The 16,192-nt window shown below is 40.4% G+C and overlaps 2 protein-coding genes and 1 non-coding gene across 11 annotated transcripts; 1 reads left to right on the forward strand and 2 right to left on the reverse strand.

Moving 5' to 3' along the window:
* Nucleotides 1-339: 339 nt before the first annotated feature.
* On the reverse strand, nt 340-10,287 carry slc39a14 (solute carrier family 39 member 14). Of its 6 annotated transcripts, XM_057032113.1 has the most exons (11): nt 9,546-9,765; nt 7,433-7,521; nt 5,565-5,883; nt 5,126-5,303; nt 3,911-4,080; nt 3,615-3,737; nt 3,274-3,447; nt 2,925-3,159; nt 2,549-2,733; nt 2,225-2,406; nt 340-1,690 (listed from the first exon to the last, which is right to left on the reverse strand). In XM_057032113.1, exons 3-10 carry the CDS (start codon nt 5,853-5,855, stop codon nt 2,254-2,256), a joined length of 1,509 nt encoding a protein of 502 aa, XP_056888093.1. In that variant the 5' UTR covers nt 5,856-5,883; nt 7,433-7,521; nt 9,546-9,765; the 3' UTR covers nt 340-1,690; nt 2,225-2,253. The 6 variants fall into 6 exon arrangements, with proteins under 6 accessions (XP_056888093.1, XP_056888089.1, XP_056888088.1 ...); XM_057032109.1 differs by lacking the exon at nt 9,546-9,765 and adding an exon at nt 10,200-10,287 and having other exon boundaries at nt 340-2,406; XM_057032108.1 differs by having other exon boundaries at nt 340-2,406.
* On the reverse strand, nt 9,977-10,048 carry trnap-ugg (transfer RNA proline (anticodon UGG)). The gene has a single exon. It is a non-coding gene; the product is annotated as a tRNA-Pro (tRNA).
* On the forward strand, nt 10,028-15,922 carry LOC130525384 (STAM-binding protein-like A). Of its 4 annotated transcripts, XM_057032120.1 has the most exons (11): nt 10,254-10,388; nt 10,835-10,886; nt 11,425-11,649; nt 11,828-11,903; nt 11,973-12,068; nt 12,395-12,773; nt 12,985-13,109; nt 13,293-13,430; nt 14,206-14,318; nt 14,458-14,557; nt 14,885-15,922. In XM_057032120.1, exons 3-11 carry the CDS (start codon nt 11,447-11,449, stop codon nt 14,939-14,941), a joined length of 1,287 nt encoding a protein of 428 aa, XP_056888100.1. In that variant the 5' UTR covers nt 10,254-10,388; nt 10,835-10,886; nt 11,425-11,446; the 3' UTR covers nt 14,942-15,922. The 4 variants fall into 4 exon arrangements, with proteins under 4 accessions (XP_056888099.1, XP_056888098.1, XP_056888100.1 ...); XM_057032119.1 differs by lacking the exons at nt 10,254-10,388; nt 10,835-10,886 and adding an exon at nt 10,028-10,156; XM_057032118.1 differs by lacking the exon at nt 10,835-10,886 and having other exon boundaries at nt 10,111-10,388.
* The last annotated feature ends 270 nt before the right edge of the window (nt 15,923-16,192 follow it).

Below are 16,192 nucleotides of genomic sequence, written 5' to 3' on the forward strand. Positions count from 1 at the left end.
AGACTAGGGTAATTTGTTAACTTGTGTAACAGGGTTCCTGAAAGTTGTATTATAACAATTCCACGTAGGTGCAGTCGGGCATGCAAACTTCAAAGAATCTTTTAATCCATTTATATCCAATTACATTTTTCTTTTGATCCGAGTCCACCTGCTGTGCTAAAGTATATTCATCTAAATCACATGGCTTTGATGCAGGAGTAATACGGTGAAAGAGGATTAAACATGAGACATTTTTCATATTGTTTTTCTGTCATTTGGAATATTCTGCAGTTGCTCATTACCTGTCCATATTTAACTTGTTTTAAAGTGTATAAAGAAACAAAGGTGTCTGACAAACTGTTCTTGGAAAATAGTGTTTATAAAAAGAAAGAGTCCATGATGGAGAGGAAATGAACAAAGATCCAAAAATACATCAAGGAACTTTTTTTTTAAGTATATGAAACAATTTTCACGAAAGCATATCAATGACATACTCAAATCCCCATAAAGTCATTTTCTAGTACATTTGAATTTTCAGGTTGTCTGGTAATGCTCTATATACAGTATCAGAACTAAATTTACTGTCACATATACCAAAATGCAAACATTTCATCAGGTATTTCAGCAGCCTTCAATTAAAAAAAAAAAAAAATTAAATTAAAACTCAGACAAACAGCAAAGACGTTTTTTTAAAAAAAAAATGTGAATGGATTTCTTTTTTTAAACTGAAGAAGTAAATAAATAACGTATGCCAGAAATAATAAATAACCAGACATTTAATGAAGCAAAATAGGTTTGGTGCTTATGCTTATGGCTTGTTTTGTCTATTGACGAACAAGAGACAGGTGTTTTTAACACCATAAATCAAGAACATATAGAATAGGACAGCCCATCAAAACTTCCAGTTTGTAGCATTCATGACAAATAAGTTATAGCTATAATCTATATGTAATATCTGGTAACATATCACTTCACATGTGATTTATTTAAAACGTCACATAAACAAAAATCTCAACACTGCAGCAAGAAGTCTGTAAACACAGGTCAACATATACAGCATAAGATGTTAAAATCTAAACCGTTCCTGTCTTGACAAAATCTATCTAAATAGAAACCGCTATAGCATAAATCTACTGTTTACATTCAGATTAAAAAGCCACATTTTCATAAATGTGATATTACAGGCAGGGGTATTATAACACTTAACAAAACCCTTTAATTTATGATTCATCCGTCAAATCTTTTCCTGATTTTTCAGCTACATCATTGATCACGAACAGTAGTAATCTACAACGGTAACTAAAGTGTGCGTGTTTACACGGCTGAGTTGACATTACTGCGTTCAACCAACATGTGGCACTAAAAGAAGAGATCATTTCAATTAAAAAACAAACAAACAAAAAACAACCTTTGGATTGAATACCGATTGAGTGAGTAAATAGAAAAGATCATTAACTGCTATATAAATGAAGTGGACAGACATGTGTCTGAATAAGAAGATCCCACAGATGTCATCACATCTAGTCTGCATGAAGCCAACGATTTTATCTTTTGCTTTTTGAGGAAAAAAAGAAAGAACAGAAATTAAAATTGAATGTTAAAGATGACAATAAGAACCAAAAATAAATGCATCTCTTTGTAGCCCTTCATAATTTTCAGCCCGATTTGGTCTCGAAACATGAACATCTCTTGAGTCCTGTGTGAAACATTTCTGAAAAGTAAAATTGGAGGTCAGTTTCTTAACCAAGATTCCAGTTTAATTTCTACTTGCACTGAAATGTCAGAGGGGGAAGCAAGAGTGTGGAAGCCTGACCATGACTCTCACTTCATGAACAAGGGCTGCCCAGGAGATTCTAGCTGTTTTAGATGGAATTCATCAAAGGTTAAATCACCTTCACAGAGGGAATGATGCAGGAGGAAACGATAACATGAAGACCCAAGTTACTGAGCAGTAGTAGAAAAAGAGTATTGCACACTGGTGGCTCATGTTTTCTGAACTCTTTGAGGGAGCAGCTAATAGGCAAATGTTCCTCAAACACTAACAGAAGAAGGCTGCCACCAACACTGCCTGGAATCTACTGCATAAGGGAACTGTGCATCAGCAGCTACTTGAGTATTTTTTTCCCACACAGGAGCGTGCGACCCGGCCGCACGGAAGTCAAGACTCCTCAAAATCAGGATGGAAGAAAGATTAAAGAGTTCCTCTGATCACACCAGCACAAATCAGCTGAATTTCACATCGCACCATTTGGTGGATTCTAAGCGATCCTTTACTTAGCCCAGCTGGATCTGGCCAGAGAAGATGGTGAGGAGGAGCATGATGGAAAAGCCTGTCAGAAGGCCAGCATTCTGGATGGCAAAGGTGAGTAGGAAGCGTCTGCCGCCTGCATTCTCTTCTTCACGACTCACCTCATTCATTTCTGGAAACTGAGAAGCACAAAAATGGGGGGAAATTTTAGACTTTCAACGTCATTATTGTAATTGTGAGTCATTATGTTTCCATCAGTGCAACACACGCAGCCTTACAATATATGGTGTGTGCACTTCACTGTCCTCTGCACATACTGACCATGTCTGCCAAAGCAATGTAGAGGAACATTCCCCCCGCCAGTGCAAAGATCCAGTTAGGTGAGAAGCTGTTCCCAGCCAGGATGCCAAAGCCCATACCCAGATAACAGCAGCAGGCTGACAGGAAGTTAAAGAACAGCGCCTGCTGTATGCTCATGCCAGCATTCAGCAGGATAACAAAGTCTCCTGGTAACAGAAAAGGAGGGATTCATAAAAATCCTGGAGTTATGCATTAGCTGTTATCCAGGTCCTAACATATTTTGCATTAGCAATAGGACAAAAAGATTTCAATAACCAAAACATGGATTTAGGCCAGATTTGTTGTTGCAACAGTTGGCAGGCAGAATTCACAGCTACCAAATCCCATCACGACTCACCCAATTCGTGAGGGAACTCCTCACACAGGATGGCTACGGAGGTGCTGACGCCTTGAAAAACGGAGGCAGTGAAGGAAGCACCAATGGCCAAGCCATCGATGAAGTTGTGCAGGCCATCGCTCAATGTGATCATCCAGGCCAGCGTGCCTATATCACTGTAGGATGTCCCTTTTATCCAGTAGCAGCCACCGGTCCTGGTGCTCGATCTCCTTGCACCATCTGGTCGCTGGGAGTCCTGGCAAGACCAGAGTCAAAGACACAAACAGTTTAATACCAAGCTAATGCAATAGCCCATCTCAAACAAGAGATAGTAACCGATAGTAATGAGCAGACAGCATAGAATCTTTACCTGAGGCGTCTGTGCAGGACTGAGCATCAGCTCACCCTCGCCTGCATCCACCTTGCCCAAAGCCAGATTGCTGGCTTCTCCATTTTGCGGCAGCTTCTCCGTTTCCTCTCCCTCCACATCATGGTGTGGGGTGGAGTAACAGTCTTCACTGGGATACTGACCATGACTGTGGCCCTGAGGGCAAAAAAGTTAAATCAGTTATTCATTGTAAAGGAAACCGCCCAGACATCTTTAAATAGAACTGTCATGATTCACAAAAGAGTAGGATTATCATATCATAATCATCATCTGTATTGTACAGGTAAATTATATAACAAGTGGAATAATCGATAAGAGCTTACTCCGTGTTTCTGTTTGAGTAGGACTTTGAGGACTTTTTCAGTAAAGAAGAAGAGGTAAAAACCTCCGAATACCACTGCAGACTTGGAGACATAGAAGTTATCCATTGGGTCAAAACCAAAGGCCTGTCAAGAAGGACAGAGGAGACGCCACATAACAACAAATAGGAAGATGTGAAATTACTATTGAAATTACTATTACTAGGCAGTGCCTTCATCAATCTGTTTTACCCCCATTTTCTTTTAAAAAGAGATATTAAGTATTTCTCCTTTCATTGTGAAGGAGTCTAGGATGTTACCTCAGGAATGAGCTGAAACAGGGCGTTGGAGTACAGGGTGCCAATGGCCAGGGCTATGAAGAAGAGCAGCAGCCGTTTGTAAAAGGTCTTCTTCATGAACGGCACCACGCTGGCCCCGGCCAGGGAACACAAGGAGATCAGCGTCACACACAGGATCCCGTAGCCCCAAACTGATGAGCAGAGGGAAGGCAGAGGAAAGAGGGGAGGAGGTGAGAAAGGAGGGAGGGAGTGATGCATTGAGAATTATTCGATTATCTAGATATTGGAATAATCACTGGGGTTCTTTTTTTTTAAAGCCTAAAAGAATACCGACCAGTGGATTGAACAAGTCTCTCCAGGAACAAAAGACTCATTTGTCTACTGAAAGACAGACAAATACTACTGCCTTTTATTTGCATTCAAAGATAGCGTGTCCTTTATAGCAGTTCTCAAACGTCACGCATTTGTGTTGCTAAAAGAGGAGGCGATTAAGCCACAATGACAGTTTACTGAAACCTCACGGCCAGATGCATTCAAACATAGGGGGCTTTGTCCTGGTCTACTCAGGTGTACCTGCACAACTTCCATATCTTGAGGAAACACACGGTAAATTTGCGTTGATACAAAGGCGGAAAATGAACTTTAAAAGGTCGAACTGTGACAAAAGTAGCTCTGCTGACAATAGGTTCTCTTAAGTCAGATTTACTTCTGCCCCTGATAAATGCCACAGAGTTTAGGTATAAAGATGTATGAATGGATGACAAGCCCTTAGGATGAGCTGCAGGGCAGCGGTGGATAACAGCATGACAAAGAGGTGCTTCATAAAGGAAATATTTTCAAACAATTCGTCTAAGAGCAACAGATGACATGTGACCGCTGTCAATTTAAAATATACTAGGTAAATGATCAAATCCAACTCCATTTCAGAGTGATCTGACACTTTCTGATCTAATCTAAAACCAAAAAACATGAATATTACTTTATTCTAACATGCCCAAACGATACAAATCAGCATTTAAAGGTACTAAGAGGTTAAAAAGCCTTTTGTTGGGAGAAGCAGTGGTTACAATGTTTGCGTAATGTGTTCAGCATCAGGATGTATTCATCCTTGAGATGAGCTTCTCACTGGTAAATATTAAATCACTGAATTTTAGGGCGTCATTCAGACAGAATCTTTATTAGTACCACAAAGAGTCATTAATTTACAGTTTACATTTGTAAGAAGTCGTAGATTACCTTCTGAATCGGTGGGCCTGGGGGAGGCGTCGCCACTCAGCTCCTCTTTCCTTGGCACCCTGCAGCTTCCTGCCTCTAACTGCTGCAGCATGGTGGGGCACAACTCCAGAAAGCCCTGTCCATCCAAGTGCGACTGTTCGCTGATGCTGTAAATCGCCAGCTTGTCTGCTGGCAAACACTGGAAAAGAGACCAAACCTGAAGGTCAGTTGGTCAAAGAATTTGCATTTCACAAAACAACCATATTAGTCAGGAAACTGGGATGGGGTGCTTAAAACTTCCTTAGTCAAGCACACTTGACATGATGTGAAAAACTTCAATCTGGACTCATCAATGTTACATAAATATGGGTCTTCATTTGCAGTGTAATTGGTATTCCATATAACTTGGGTCCCTTAGGGGTCTTGATGGGTAAATATGAAGTTTTTTCAGAAGTCTCACCCTGGAAATGTTAGCTCTTGTAGAAGTAGTTGCAGGACTTTGTGTGGTGCTGCCATCACCATCCCCTTTTTTCTGACCCTGGCTGAGGAGCTCCAGCAGAGCACGCAACTGTGGCACTGTAATAGTGCTATTGTCTCCATGACGGATGAGCAGGTCCTGGAGCACCTGAGCCGCCGACTGTGTCTCGCTTTCTTCCTGCCCTGTGACTTGGCTCAAAGGGCAGAGGACGATGACCATCTGGATAAGCCTGAATGCATTAATGGCCCAGCCATGAGAGGACATGAGAGGCATGTTTCTTCAGAGACAGGGAGATGCAAATCTGTAGCAAGATGACATAAAGAAGACGACTTAAAACTGATATCTCTCTTGTTAGTTTATTTAAATCCATTTTCAGATGTGCACTGCAGAAGGTCTGTATTGTGCACTTTGTAAACCCAAAGTTGGCATGACCTGACATTTGGAACACATGTAGGCCTGGGTGATGCCGTAAGCATCAACCACACAGGGAAAAAATACCAAAACACATACAATCAGCTCCATAAATACTGGGACATCGATAGAATTCTCATCTATTTGGCTCTACACACCACCACAATGGATTTAACATTAACTGACGAGATGTGTTTTAACTGCAGACTCGCTGCTTTAATTTGAGGACATTTACATCCAAATGTGAAGAATTAAGAATGTCTAAGTGTAAGAATTAGAATTCCCACTTGTTAAGGGCTCAAAAAGAATGGGACAATCACCTCGAAAGCTATTTTATGGACATATTTTAATCCCTCATTATTTCATCATCGATTAAACAGACAAAAGGTCTGGAGCTGATTCCAGGGCTGACATTTGCACTTGGAATCTGTTGCTGACAATGGTCAGGATGAGATGCAAAGAGCTGTTACCATCAATAAAGCAAGCCATCGTCGGGCGGAAGGCAAAAAAAGAAAGATTACACGTGGCCAAATCAACTGTTTAGAGCATTCTTTAAAAAGGAATGCTGGATGACAGAAGTATTCATGAAGAAAACCGCCTCAGCAACAGTTGGCCAGACCAAGAACACTCTCCAGGAGATAGGGACATGTGCGTCAGAGTCACCAATCAAGAGAAGACTTCACCACAGAAAATACAGAGAGCGCACCACAAGAGAGAAAACATCCGTGAACCTTTAAAACAGGAAGACCAGATTAACATATTATTATTGTGTGTGACTGCTGACAAAAATGGATGAATTGTTGAAATGAGTGGATGAATTCATACATTCCAAACTTCAGGTTGTAGTTAGCTGCAAAGGATTTGGTACCAAATAGCAAGAAAAACAAGTTCAATTTATGATTCTTTTCTTTGTCCCATTACTTTGGTCCCTCAGAAAGTGGGAGGCACATGTTTAAACGGTTGTAATTCCTACACCTGATTTGAATGTAAATAACCTTAAAATTATAGCAGAAAGTCTGCAATTGAAGCACATCTTGTTTGTTTCATTTTAATCCTTTGTGGGGGTGTATAGAGCCAAAGAGGAGAAGGAGGATACCGATACTCCCAATATTTATGGACCATCCTGAATAATTACAGATCTTTGTTTAATACAAACAGACAGTGGCAACACTGTATTTACCAGTCTCAAATTAAATATTTGCTATCAAAACAGATACAGTGTCTAAAAGAAGCACTTGCACGCAACAAAAATCCAGTTAGTGTGAGAGAAGAGTTATTCACGTGCACTAAACCCCCCACCGCGCCAAGGTTTTAAGCAAACATAACACAAGCAGAACAAGGTCTACCATCAACAATCTCTTCCTCCACACAGAGCAAGATTCATTTCAGTACAGCAAGGTCACATGTGCACAAACAAGATGATAAAAAAAAAAACTTACCCTTTTCCCTGTAGCGGCTCCTATTGCATGTGTCAGGAGGAGGTTGAAAACCAAGCAGAGAGGAGCCAGCTCGTCAGGGGGGCCCTGGACTGCAGAGGAAAGAAGGGTAATATGAAGTTGTGGCTCAGCACTGGAAAAGACCTTCATGGACGTTACAAGAAGCCAAGTGTAGAGTCGCAGTTTATATATGAAGTACAAAAATAACAGTGAGTGGAAACGCACACCCTTGGCCAACAATATGGGCCGCGCTCCTGTCGAGTGGTTGGATGGATTGGTTAGATTATGTTGATGTGAGGCCCAAAGCTGTCAAAGACGAGAGGGAACAGCAAACTATATCTCATTGAGTGTTTGATTAGAAAGTGCTCAAAATTAACACAAAATTTGCCATCTGAAAAGATTTTGTCCTTACCTAAGATTTAAATAATTGTTATTACAGTGTAGAAATAAAACCCATCAGTATTCATTCACCCTGGTAAGCACTTCATGGCACATAATGTTGAATAAACACTTTAAATGCATGAGCTTTTCCAGCTCACAGGTCTTTGGCATCATCTCTAAAGAAAAACCTGCTTTCAAATGCCAGAATAATCATCACTAGGTCATTCGGAGTGTCTGCTTTAAGAGTCCAAGGCCTAGCTGTAGCTATAATGACAATGGCATTTTGGAGAGAGACAAGCTATCTTTACCAGAGATGATAAGGCTTCAGACACAGCATTATTAACAAACTGAAGAGGAGGAAGATGCAAAAGAATCAGCTTCACTCACACTCCACCCCCCACCAAAAATACTACATAATTTGTCCCAAAAATAATAATTAAATATTAAAAAAATATGATACTGTCACCCCTCAGGTGTCCAATCAGCCCCCCCAGACAACTCCTCCCTCCTCCCCACAGCTACCTGAGAAATTTCCCTTGCCATCATCTTTCCTGACAGCTGACTAAGAGGAAAATATCTCCTATTGACTGTTTACAGACAAACAGTGAAAAGTACACAAAAAAAGCACATGACCAGAAAAAACAGCCACTGAATTAAGAATAAATCTACTCAAATGAAGGTTATAAAATGTAGGTACACCTGAAAACTGATAAAGAGAAAACTATTTCAAAACCAAGGGCTATATTAACAAGTGCTTCGACTGTACAAGTGCTTCTAACATTGAATATATATAACATTTATCCATTTGTGCGTCCCATATTTGCAAATGCCAGCAAACACATTTAGTAAATATACACTGCATATATTCCTTAATATAACAAAGTGAATATGAGAAAAATGTGCCTTAAGTGCCATCCTTGAAAAATCAAAAGCATTAAGAAGACGATGTAATAAAAGGACTTGTACAGTACCGTTGTGTAGCGACACAAAGTTCAGGCACTTCAGAGGTTGTTGTCTCAGTTATGGACACCTACCTGCTCAGCCTGGCTGACTTTATAATAACCCGAGGTCTGGCTCATCACCCTTCCTCAGACATCTTAATTATAGCTTGTAACGATCCTGGGGCTGAACTCATTAACCACGTCTGTCATTATCTGGCCACAATGCTGCTATTTTACCACAGACAGGACCGAAGTGCTCCACTGATCCAGACAAGAACTCCTCACCATTAAATGAGGACTGGTCACCACCTCTTTCCTGTACCCCGAGGCGAGCTTAGAGGTCAGGTCAGCAGGTGATCCACCACACACACACACACACACACACACACACACACACACACAAAAGAAATCCTGTCCCTGTGTGGAGGACTTACACGGTTGGTTGAATACTGAATTAAAAGCAAGGTGTATGATAATGTCCTTTCAGAAGATGCTAAAAGAGCAACATGATGCAATACTGGGCAAAGTAGTTTCATGTTCGTGTTTATTTATGTCACATCTCCTTCCACCTAAAGAACACTTACGCTGTCAAACTTAAGATTAATTTAGCAAAGTAGCTTCCTCAGCGTTTTCTTTGCTTCATTCGCCTGCGTTAAGTTAAAATGGATTATTAAGGGTTTTTTTTCGCCTAATAAGAGAAACAATTGCGCCTGAATTCTTGTTGAAGTAGACGATTGTGTTGCCGTGGCTACGCTATCTAAAGCCTGGAACGTTAGCTTTGACACTTAGCTTACCGGATGATGATGTTGGGAGCAAACGTGGGATTTATGTCGTGTTCCCAACGACGGCTATGAGAGGGGTGAGTGTCAGAAACGAGCAGTCGGATGGCCGCGACAGCGTTGCGTGGAGTCATTCACAAATGGAGATGACTTTTTTTCACCCTTTACGTCCTTTTTCTCCATTCAGACCAGCGTGGAGGATGTGTAAGATCAGGTTCAGTGACGTTGCCGGTTTGCTCGTTTCAAAATATCAGTGTCTCCCTCATGCGGTACACAGCCGGTACTGCCAGAGCTGGACTATTTCTCTTTCACCAACGGAATAAACCAATAAATACATATTATGCTGATTACATTATTTTTTTTACGATGAATTAAGTTATTATTTATCAACTAAAGAAAATTGTATTTCGTTGTGGATTACGGGTTACAGTTGAATTGTAAAAGTAGGGCTCGTCCGGGATTTGAACCCGGGACCTCTCGCACCCAAAGCGAGAATCATACCCCTAGACCAACGAGCCACACCGAACGATCGGGAGTGAGTCTTATTCCAACTGAAGTCCAGCTGTCATAACGTCAATAACGTAGTCAGATAAAAGACTTACACCTTGAGTAGAAGGCAAAAATAGGTAAATTAAAACGTATACAACTTAAACGCTACATTATACTTACTCAAAAGGCAAACAAATGTGTCCAGGTTTGTAGTACCGCGATGTCAGGCATAAGTTTCTGTGATTGCGGAAGTAACTAGACGTTGTAGGTGCAGCCTGCTCAACCAATCTGGTTTTAGGACTCTAATTGAGCACTATTTTGTCTACCTGTATGTAGGCCTCTGCGAACTTCAGTTTTGTGGTCGATACGGTAAGAAAGAAGATACATATTGATGACCATTGTGTGCAGTTTGATCATTTCTAAATCGTTCCGTGGAGTCCCCGGGCTTGGCTAAGTTAGCGCGGCTAACGCGAAGTGGTTGCCATCATCGATCACTTCCCAGACAAATATCTAAAGGATGTGAAGGGTATAATACGCTCTTTTCACCACACCGGCTATAAGCCAACATTCTGAATGATTCTATTTTTGAATGAGGCAAAATTCAAAGCATGCCATCCCCCGCTTCCCGTAAGGCCTAAATTGTTGTATTATGTCTTTAGCTAATGGACCTTCGTTGGGTCACAATTGGAGAAATATTAAGGGAAATTAGGGTGCAAAGCGTTTTTTGTATTCTGCAACATTAGATTGCAATAAGCAGACAGCAGACTAATTGCCTGCTGCTTCATTAATGTAGGTTTTGTATCTTAAATTTATAGAGGAATCCGAACCAGTTGGAAGATAACTTAATGGGTCTATTTTAAGACAAAGGTAATATAGCATTTCGGACTAAATCTTGGAAGTAAAAGTGAAATTTGTGAAGGATTATTGCTTTGTGACTTTATAACACCGCCTCACGTCTTAATCACAGCTTGACTTTTGACATACTGTCTTTCTGTTGGACAAAGGATTAAAGCACTACTGACGCATTAGTCCTCATGCTTTTGTCTTCCCACACATGAGTAAAGCATATTTGAATTCAAAAAGCCATGTGTCACTGACATTCCCATTGTTTCTTCTAAATACACTCAGTCACAGCTATTCAGGTGTGTTCAGAATGGGCTGGGAGACACAGCCCTTTTCTGCTTCTCTGCAGATGTATGATAAACATAACCGTTGGTGAATAAAGCTGATATTTAAGATCATCACTCTAAACCCATAGTACTGCTATTATCACTTCACTTGTTACTATTCTTTTTGAGTTGTAATGACATCAAACGCCATTAGTTTGGCGTCACATATATTATTGGATATAATGCATGCAAATGTTTTAGGAGCTTTTTAAATGTATTTATTTTTTATGTATCAGCGTTCCAGGTTGAGCTGTTGTGATGGCGGACCACAATGACGTCACAATGCCGCCAGAGGAGAGAGTCCGTGCGCTGACCAAGAAAGGAAGCTCTGTGGATGTCAATGATGATGTGCCCCCACGCCGCTACTTCCGTTCTGGCATGGAAATGATCCGTATGGCCAGCATCTACACGGAGGAGGGCAACATCGAGCACGCCTTTTTACTGTACAACAAATACATCACGTACGTGTTTGCAAGGATGTGGCTGGGTTCTTTCCTGGGCAGTGCTGCGTAATTACAAATATATCATACGGATCCATAATGTATGTCTGTAAGACATCATTACCTTTAGAATTGTGGTTGTAATTCCCTGAAATGGGCACAAATATTAACCAGGTAATCAATTTCTATTTGTTTAAAGACTTTTTATAGAAAAACTTCCAAAGCATCCTGACTACAAGACGGCTAACATTCCTGAAAAGAAGGAAACACTAAAAGTATGTACAGGTGACATAAAATAAACAAGAAAAAGCATGTTTTTCTCAAATTTTCTTTCTTTCCTCCAGAAACTGAAGGACGTTGCCTTTCCTCAAGCGGAGATCCTAAAAAAAGCTCTTTTGAAGAGATTTGATCAAGAGTATGCACAATATCTTTCCAAAAAGGTAAACTCCACACACAAACGTATTAACTACTTATACCTACACAATATAACATATTAATGACACCTGTTTGGTATTGTAGATAAAATTAGGCTAATACTGATATTCCCTTATTCTTACTATATAGAATAATGCATTGTGTCAATGTGGAAGTGACATAATAGTTTACATTAGTGAATGCTGGACTAAAATAGGCACCGTGACAGTAGACTGTCAATACCATAAGCAGCATGGGACATATACATAAATACACAATGCACCAACACTGCTCAAAACAATCCTTCAGTAGTTTAAACTTGTTGCTTGTATCACTTTTGCTGCGTGCTCAGAAAGCAGAGGAGGAGGTGTTGGCACGGGAGCAGTCCAGGCAGCGAGCACTGGATGTGGAGCGGGAGCGCGTGGCCGAGATGCAGCGGCGTCAGCGGGAGCAGGAGCAGTTCAGTGCCTTTGAGGAGATGATCCGCCGTCAGGAGCTGGAGAAGGAACGCCAGCGAGTACTCCTGGAGTTTCCCAAGCCTGCGACGCCTTCCCCCGACGCCCCGCTCATCCCAGGCATACAGCCCCCCTCGCTCGTCTCTCCCAGCGCCCCACAGGGCCCAGGGGACCTTTCCACCAACCACCAATACAATCGCCCTCCCCAAAGCGCTGGCCCACCCAATTTCGACCGATCACTCAAGCCCGGTTCCTTATTCAGCCCGGGGAACAACAGTGAGTTAATCTTTCTCTGATACAGTGGGCAGGACTCCAGAGGATTTAAATACTGCCCTACTCCTGCTTTAAAGTATTTATACTTGGGAGCTCATTTCTTTCCCCCTGACCTACTTTATTACCTATTAACACCATGCCTTGTTCCAAAACATTACAAGAATCCCACTTTGCTTTCAGCTTTTGTTTACTCCTTCATCCTTTTTTTCCTCAGATACAATGGTGGATGCCCTTCGGCAGCTGTCCGTGCCCTCTGAGCTGTGCAGAAGCTTTCTGAGGTTGGCTGAAGCCAACACAAGCCGGGCTGTAGAAACATGCGGCATCTTGTGTGGCAAACTGGTAAGAGTTCAGAATGGAGTTAATATTTGTATTGCAGTTCCAATAACATTATAAGAAATTCCTTTTTCTCTCCTATGACTGTCTGAAAAATGTCTTCTTTGACTGACGTCCAACCCCACGTCTCCCCTAATTGTCTCTGAGTTGTTTTTTAAAATCAAATGCAATAACTTGTTTCTGTTGCAGACCAGAAACGCGTTTACAGTGACGCACGTCATCGTACCGAAGCAGTGCGGTGGGCCGGATTATTGTGACACCGAAAATGAGGAAGAACTCTTCCTCATACAGGACCAGTATGATCTCATCACCTTGGGCTGGATACATGTGAGTAAAGATGGAATATTCTTACCATTGCTGGCAAATAATCGTAATTTTGCTGAAATGTACCTATATAGCTTAGATTCTTGCTGCGTCAATACGTTTAGAATGGAGTTGGGAAATCCAAGCTTTTTCTTTTAAATCATGCAATATGGAGTCATAAAGATTGTTTTTCCATGTAAATAAGTATAATTCTGACACTTAGAGCTTGGAATAACTAAGATTTTACAAGTATGTGTTTTAGGCATCAGAATTTTGTAAACGATCACTTGCAAGATGATAAAATGAACAAAGTTGCAGAATTAATTGCCTGATATAATACAATTCGAGTAAATTAAAGCTTTCAGGAAGGTTTTTCTTTTTTTTTATGAAGCATAGAAATCTCTCACACGCAGATGACGTTTAACGGTGTGTATGCTTCTGTCTATCATCAGTATACATGTAATTTATGATTTGCACATCTCTCTATCTTATGTAAATAGCTAAATAGCTCCTGCACTTATAGTCTAAGGCATTTAATGTAAAACACCTTCTGTAAAATATGTTTATAGCACAACCTGGTAAACGACTATAAAAATAACCGCACATACTGTATTTATTAAGTTATTATCCTCACTTGCTGCTTCTTTTTGCACTTCTGGTTAGATGCTAAACTGCATTTTGTTGCTCTGTACCTTTACATGTGCAATAACAATAAAGTTGAATCTAATCGAATCTAATCTAATCTGTGTGTGTGTGTGTGTGTGTGTAAACCTGACTCGTCGTATTTCGAATTTCCCAGACTCACCCGACACAGACGGCCTTCCTGTCCAGCGTTGACCTACACACACACTGCTCCTACCAGATCATGCTGCCAGAGGCTATCGCTATCGTCTGCTCGCCAAAGTTCAACGAGTGAGTTGGTCCAGGTCACCGGGAATGGTGTCTCATTTACAGTCTCGTTGTGGCATGTTTGACCAAATGCTGTTGATTTTCTTCTAATTGTTTCAAAGATGTGATTATGTCTGTGTTCGTTGTTTGCTTGTTCTATCAGAATTGGGTACTTCAAGTTAACAGATCGGGGAACAAAGGAAATATCCACGTGTAAACAGAAAGGTTTTCACCCTCACAGCAAAGATCCACCTCTCTTTACGGTCAGTATGAGTCTCTGTGTGATTTCCTTGAAAAGGTGATGACAAACTGTTTATTCTGCTCATATTTATAGATGCAAATATACATGATGTTTCACTGGAACATCAGGGCTGGAAGTTATCTACTTTTGCTAATCCACTGACAACAGAACTGTGCTACTATTATGAAGCTGCTTTTGTTGAAGAAATTCTTACATTTTTAGCTCTTGCTCTCGTTATATCTTTATACATTATTGCTTTATACAAAAAGAGCAGGGCTTATTTAACTCCAGTTCACATTGTTTTCAGTCTGCGTCCATATTTGCTAATGTGCGTCTCTCTGCTCCTCAGCATGCGGGACACGTCTCCATCACCGAAGGCACTGTGGCAGTGGTAGACTTGCGATGATTTTTTGTTTTGGGGTCATTCGATCAATCAGACTGCTTTTTTGCAAAGTGCAGATATTTTTATGGAGGAAACGCTCTATTTACTTTCTAAATAATAAGCGGTAATAAGTGAATGCCGCCCACAGGTTTACCGTTTAAATGGATTTGAATTGTTCTCAAAGGGAACAACATTGTGAATCTTTTCCTGCTTTTTGCCCTTTCAGAAAAAAATACATCAGAGGTAAAAAAAAAACAACAAAAAAACCTATCTGCTTGACGGACAATTACAGCTCTGACTCTTCAACCTTATTCTTTCTGTTAATGTGTGGCTTTGTTGTTTCACGTTCTGGCATTAATATAAAATCTGTTTGTCAGTGATGGCTTCCTGAAACTCATCCTGTCAAGTTTGCAATCACAGTTCGTCTCTGCCTGACAGACAAAGTGCCAAGGAAGGTTTTAGGAATGTTACAATGTGTGCATCGCACATCGTGAAGCGTGTCTGTGTCTTCGTTCTGTTGATTGGTTTCCTTCATTAGCCCGCAGAAGTTCTGTTAGCCATGGAAACAAACAGAGGAAGGAAAGCCAGTTGTAACTCAGGTATGCAAGCAGTGTTCTGTATGTTATATTTTTATATACAAACACTAACACTCCCGAATATCTTAAAGTTGATTTGTTTGCAATATAATCACTTTCTTGGTGTGGATCCCCTTTAATGTGTTGTCATGTTGTTATTTCTTAATTATTTGTGTTATTTTCTTTTTATTATTTTTTTTTTTCCATTGTCGAATGGTGGTACGTGTTCACTCGTGAAATGTGTCCATGCAGATGCGCACGTGAGGACGTGCCTGCAACAGGCAATCTGAATGTACCTCCTGCTACACAGTATGAATTCCATGGTCTTGGATAATGCCTCTGTTTTAGTCTTTTTGAAGTAAACAATTAGCCATAAATGTGAGAATAAGCTTTAGTGACAAAAATACTAAATAAACATGTATGTAAATTGTTCAGTTGTCTTATTTACCCATATTGACAATTTGAGAAGTTAAAATTATAGGTGTATCATTTCAAAGAATAATGTAGAATTAATGCAGATGCAATAATTTAAAATATTCTAGATTTGAATTCTGTGAAGGTGTCGTAAATGATGTAGAAACCTGCTGAAACAAAAAACTTATCCTTGATTGGGTGTGGGTGGACATATAGAAATTAAATCTGGAAACAATTTATGGAAAATGATTTTTCAAAAATACATGACACTTTCATTTCAACAACA

This window comes from Takifugu flavidus, chromosome 5, assembly GCF_003711565.1.
Source record: "Takifugu flavidus isolate HTHZ2018 chromosome 5, ASM371156v2, whole genome shotgun sequence".
NCBI classification, from domain to species: Eukaryota; Metazoa; Chordata; class Actinopteri; order Tetraodontiformes; family Tetraodontidae; genus Takifugu; species Takifugu flavidus.

What these genes read in the sequence shown, in the direction of transcription:
- LOC130525384 (XM_057032119.1), top strand. Translation starts at nt 11,447, where the DNA reads ATGGCGGACCACAATGACGTCACAATGCCGCCAGAGGAGAGAGTCCGT. An exon ending in CACAATATCTTTCCAAAAAG is followed by an intron (nt 12,069 to 12,394) that starts GTAAACTCCACA and finishes CTGCGTGCTCAG; the next exon opens with AAAGCAGAGGAGGAGGTGTT. An exon ending in TGCTCGCCAAAGTTCAACGA is followed by an intron (nt 14,319 to 14,457) that starts GTGAGTTGGTCC and finishes TTGTTCTATCAG; the next exon opens with AATTGGGTACTTCAAGTTAA.
- slc39a14 (XM_057032109.1), bottom strand. Translation starts at nt 5,855, where the DNA reads ATGCCTCTCATGTCCTCTCATGGCTGGGCCATTAATGCATTCAGGCTT. An exon ending in TGTTTCAGCTCATTCCTGAG is followed by an intron (nt 3,738 to 3,910) that starts GTAACATCCTAG and finishes CCTTCTTGACAG; the next exon opens with GCCTTTGGTTTTGACCCAAT. An exon ending in TACTCAAACAGAAACACGGA is followed by an intron (nt 3,448 to 3,614) that starts GTAAGCTCTTAT and finishes TTTTGCCCTCAG; the next exon opens with GGCCACAGTCATGGTCAGTA.